The sequence below is a fragment of the Myotis davidii genome, unplaced genomic scaffold (assembly GCF_000327345.1).
Source record: "Myotis davidii unplaced genomic scaffold, ASM32734v1 scaffold238, whole genome shotgun sequence".
In the NCBI taxonomy this organism is placed as follows: domain Eukaryota; kingdom Metazoa; phylum Chordata; class Mammalia; order Chiroptera; family Vespertilionidae; genus Myotis; species Myotis davidii.
The window spans coordinates 5,002,239-5,005,997 of NW_006293779.1; the positions used below are offsets into that span (position 1 = coordinate 5,002,239).

Below are 3,759 nucleotides of genomic sequence, written 5' to 3' on the forward strand. Positions count from 1 at the left end.
GGAGGGGGACGCAGGAAAAGGAGAGTCAAGGGGTCAGAGTTACCGAATCTGCAGAGGCGGCAGCCCCTCATCGCGTCCTTCCGCGCCCGCCGCCGGGCAGCTCTACCTGCCCGCAGCCCCGCCCTCGCTCGCAGGCCAGTTCCGCCCCAGCACCAGCTGAAGGCCCCACCTCCGCGCCGCCCCACCTCCCGGGAAGGCGCAGACACACAGGACGCTTTTAGCAAAAAGTAGACTTTATTACAGCAGCAACTGAGGCGAACTGAATGGCCCCCCGGGCCACCACGGCAGCACCACCCTCTCCCGCCCCCTCCGCCCCAGCGGGATCGTAGAAGTCAGCTCCCCGGGGCGCCCAGGGCCTCCACTCCGCACAGGCTGGGCAGGAGCCGGCAGTTCAGCTACGAGCCCCCAACCAGGCGAGGCGGCTGCTGGGGAGGCCCAGGCCCACGTCTGTGCAAAACAAGTAAACAAAGTGCAGAGGGAGGAAGAGAAGGGGAAGGGGTCGGGTGATGCTCAGAACCAGGGAGCCCCAAAGCCCTCCAGATAACGAAGGAGAGGGGGCCTCACAGGGTAATACTGACTGGGGGGAGGGGCGGGAAGGCTGCCGTCAGTGACAGCCACAGCTCAGGGCAGGGCCTGGCCCCAGTAAGCTCTAGGAGGAGACTGTGACAGCGGCCGAGTTGAGGGTGTTGTTCCTGGCAAAATTGAACTTGTTCAGGGTCTCCTCTAGCAGAGAAGTCAGCCGGCTCTGGTCGGCCTGAGGGAGAAAGCTCAGTGAGACCGCTGAGAGAGGAACGGGGCAGCCCCGCAGCTGAAGGCAGAAACCTCACCTCACTAATGAAGCCCAGCTGCACCAGCTCAGCCGCCAGCTCAGGGATGTTCTCATCTGACAGAGAAACAGGAGAGCGTGAGTACACGGTGCAAGTGAGAGGCACGGAGCCCTTCCAAGAGCCCCAGTCGGCCTACTCTGGCTGAGAAAGAGTGATACAAGCAAAACTATCAGACTTAAATTTTAGGGGCCAATATATTCACGTTACGGAAGTCAGTGCGTGACTGCCCTGTCACCTTCCCCACCCGAGTGTGCCCCTCACAGATAAGGCTCAGACTCCCAGCCTGGGAGGGAAAGGACAGACTCACTTGGCATCAGGTCACAGCTCAGGTGCCGGTTCAGTTTGTCCTCCAGCTTCAGCAGAAGCGTTAGCTGGAGAAGAGGACAGTCAGAAAATGAGGCTCCTCTTCTCCACCCTCTGGCCACCCAACCCCACGCAGCCCTGGCCCGGAGCCTTACGTGGTGTTTGACGCCCTCCTCCACCGACTCAATGTTGCACTGCATCAGCACCACCTGGGGAGAAGGGACCAGGGAGTGACATGGCTGCCAAGGAGCAGCAGCACATTCTTTTCCTCGAGGGACAAAGCCTTATGTGAGCTGCCTTCTCCCACCAGAACCACACCAACGTCCATGCCCACAGAGCCCCACCTTGCGGGTCTCCAGCTCAGCTGGTTCAGGTGTCGGAGTCTTGACAGAGGGGGGCACCACAGGTGACGTCACCTCCTCCTGCTGTGGCTGCTGGGGCCGAGGCAGCCCAAAGGCTGTCAGGGGGTAGATCCCATTCCTACAGGGAGATCAGACAAGTCACGTGGGCTCGGTGCATGCCTTAGGATGCCCACCCCTGCTTCCTCAGAAAGCCATCTCACTCCCCTCTCACCTGACATCTTCGAGGAATTTATCCAATTCCAGAGCTGGTGACTGAGAGTATCTGGAGGAGAAAAGACAGATGATGGAAGGAATGAAACAAGCAAAACAGTAGATTCAACCATTCCCAGAGAATGGACAGTTGACAGAATCCTCAGGATGGTAGTGACCAGTCTGCCCCTTTCAGACCCTCTCAGTTACTCACAAAGTCTGAACTGGTTCTCTTCCTGGTCCTGCAGGGATTTCGGCCAGTACAGCACTGGTATCCATGTTTTTGGTGATCTCCTCCAATGCATTCTCTGGAATCATGTCTGGAGGGCATGACAGAATGAGAAGTTATACAGGGATAGTCAGACTAATGTCATATAAGGTACAGAGGTCCTGGGGGGTTAAGAATCCCTTAGCCCTGGCTGGGTACTCTGGTTAGAGTGTCGGCCCAGCACCAAAGGGTTGCAGAAGGCAACCAGTCAATGTGTCTCTCTTAAATCGATGTCTCTGTCTCTGTATGTATCTCTCTCTCCCTTCTTTCCCCTCCCTCACTCCCTTCCACTTTTTCTGAAAAGCAATGGAAAAAACATCCTCTAGTGAGGATTAACAACAACAAAAAGAATCCCTTTCGAAGCAGAAAAGATAGCATGCCAGTGATAGTTATAAGGCTCCAGATAAGAAGAAAATTCCTAAGAGGGCCAACAGGACTCACGTTGGTGTCCCACAATGCAGTGGGCAGCAAGGAGTTTCAGTGAGGGTACTTCAAACAGTGCTGGGTGGAACAGAAGCTCTCTGGCTGTTGGTCTGCGAGCAGGCTCAGACTGCAGGCACTTTTGAATGAATTCCTGGAAAAGGGAACAAGGAAGTGGAGCAGGCAACTGGCAAGCACCCCACTGTATTCTTTATCTCTCTCATTATACTTAGCACAGGGCTTTTACGTATATAGTAGGTGCTCAACACTAGTTGAGGGAACCCATTGCTAAATGTTATTGGAAAGGGCTTTGAGAACTAAATTTATAAGGTATTATATAAAAGGTATTATTCACCGCCCTCCTGGTTTTAATAATTATTTTTCTGCTCTCCAACCATAAGCTTTCTCTTTTCTTTACAGTTCAAACTTATTTTCCTTATTTTCTACCTCTCTGCTTTATTGGCCCAACTCACTGCCTCTTCTCCAACCCTTGCAAAGTTTATCTTTTCTCTTCCCAAACATATTCATTGTGGTCAATAACGTTCACCATCCTTTAATTTCCTGAGCCTCGAACCACAATTTCCTTTGTCCACCACACTTATTAAATGCACTGGATTTCCCCATGCCTCTTCTGAGTCACCCCTTTCCATCTCCATAGGTCCCATGAAAATCACCTTTTCCTCCTTTCAATCTTGAAGGTCCATAATGTCCTATTCCTAATCTTTCCCTTGAACACACCACCCCTAACACTGAACTGGAAACTTATTCCACACTAGCCTCAAGAATTTCCATTAGTCTTCTTTCATTTGTCTCTCTTTCACACTTAATGTAATGAGCTACAAACTATCCTTGTATGGACACTCCTGTCCTGATTCCCCTTATTGCAGTTTATCTACTGACTCATAACCCTTATAATTCTTTAAGTCTTAGCTCTTTATTTAAGGTCACTTTCCCCTCTTAAAACTACAGTTGACCCTTGAACAACATGAGTTTGAACTGCATGGGTTCACTTACACTTAGATTTGTTTTAATAAATACCTGTACTGTTTTCAATCGTGGTTGGAGAGGGCAGACAGTATGCATTGATCTATGCCATTTATACAGGGGGCCTGGGCATCCCCAGAGTTTGGTATCCACAGGGGGTCCTGGAACCAATCCCCTGTGGATACCAAGGGATAACTTAAGTTTTAGGGAGTCAAAAGTTATATGCAGACAGCCAGTTGGCCTGGAGGTCAAATCCCCCTAGTATTAACTACAACAATCAAGGCTTAACTACAACAAGACTGCGCACAAAGACCACTAGGGGGTGCACCAAGAAAGCATAAAAAATGCGGAGACAAAGAAACAGGACAGAACTGTCAATGGAGGATATTGAGTTCAGAACCACACT

The 3,759-nt window shown here is 51.3% G+C and overlaps 1 protein-coding gene across 2 annotated transcripts in view; it reads right to left on the reverse strand.

Moving 5' to 3' along the window:
• Window positions 1–215: 215 nt before the first annotated feature.
• Window positions 216–3,759, reverse strand: part of NRBP1 (nuclear receptor binding protein 1) — a 9,442-nt gene continuing 5,898 nt past the window's right edge. For both annotated transcript variants that reach the window (XM_006767448.2, XM_006767449.2), the window contains 8 exons: window positions 2,391–2,523; window positions 1,896–2,001; window positions 1,704–1,754; window positions 1,475–1,610; window positions 1,286–1,339; window positions 1,135–1,198; window positions 828–883; window positions 216–754 (listed from right to left, as the gene is read on the reverse strand). In XM_006767448.2, the coding sequence (XP_006767511.1) occupies window positions 650–754; window positions 828–883; window positions 1,135–1,198; window positions 1,286–1,339; window positions 1,475–1,610; window positions 1,704–1,754; window positions 1,896–2,001; window positions 2,391–2,523 (705 nt within the window). In that variant the 3' untranslated portion in view covers window positions 216–649. The remainder of the gene's footprint in view (window positions 755–827; window positions 884–1,134; window positions 1,199–1,285; window positions 1,340–1,474; window positions 1,611–1,703; window positions 1,755–1,895; window positions 2,002–2,390; window positions 2,524–3,759) is intronic.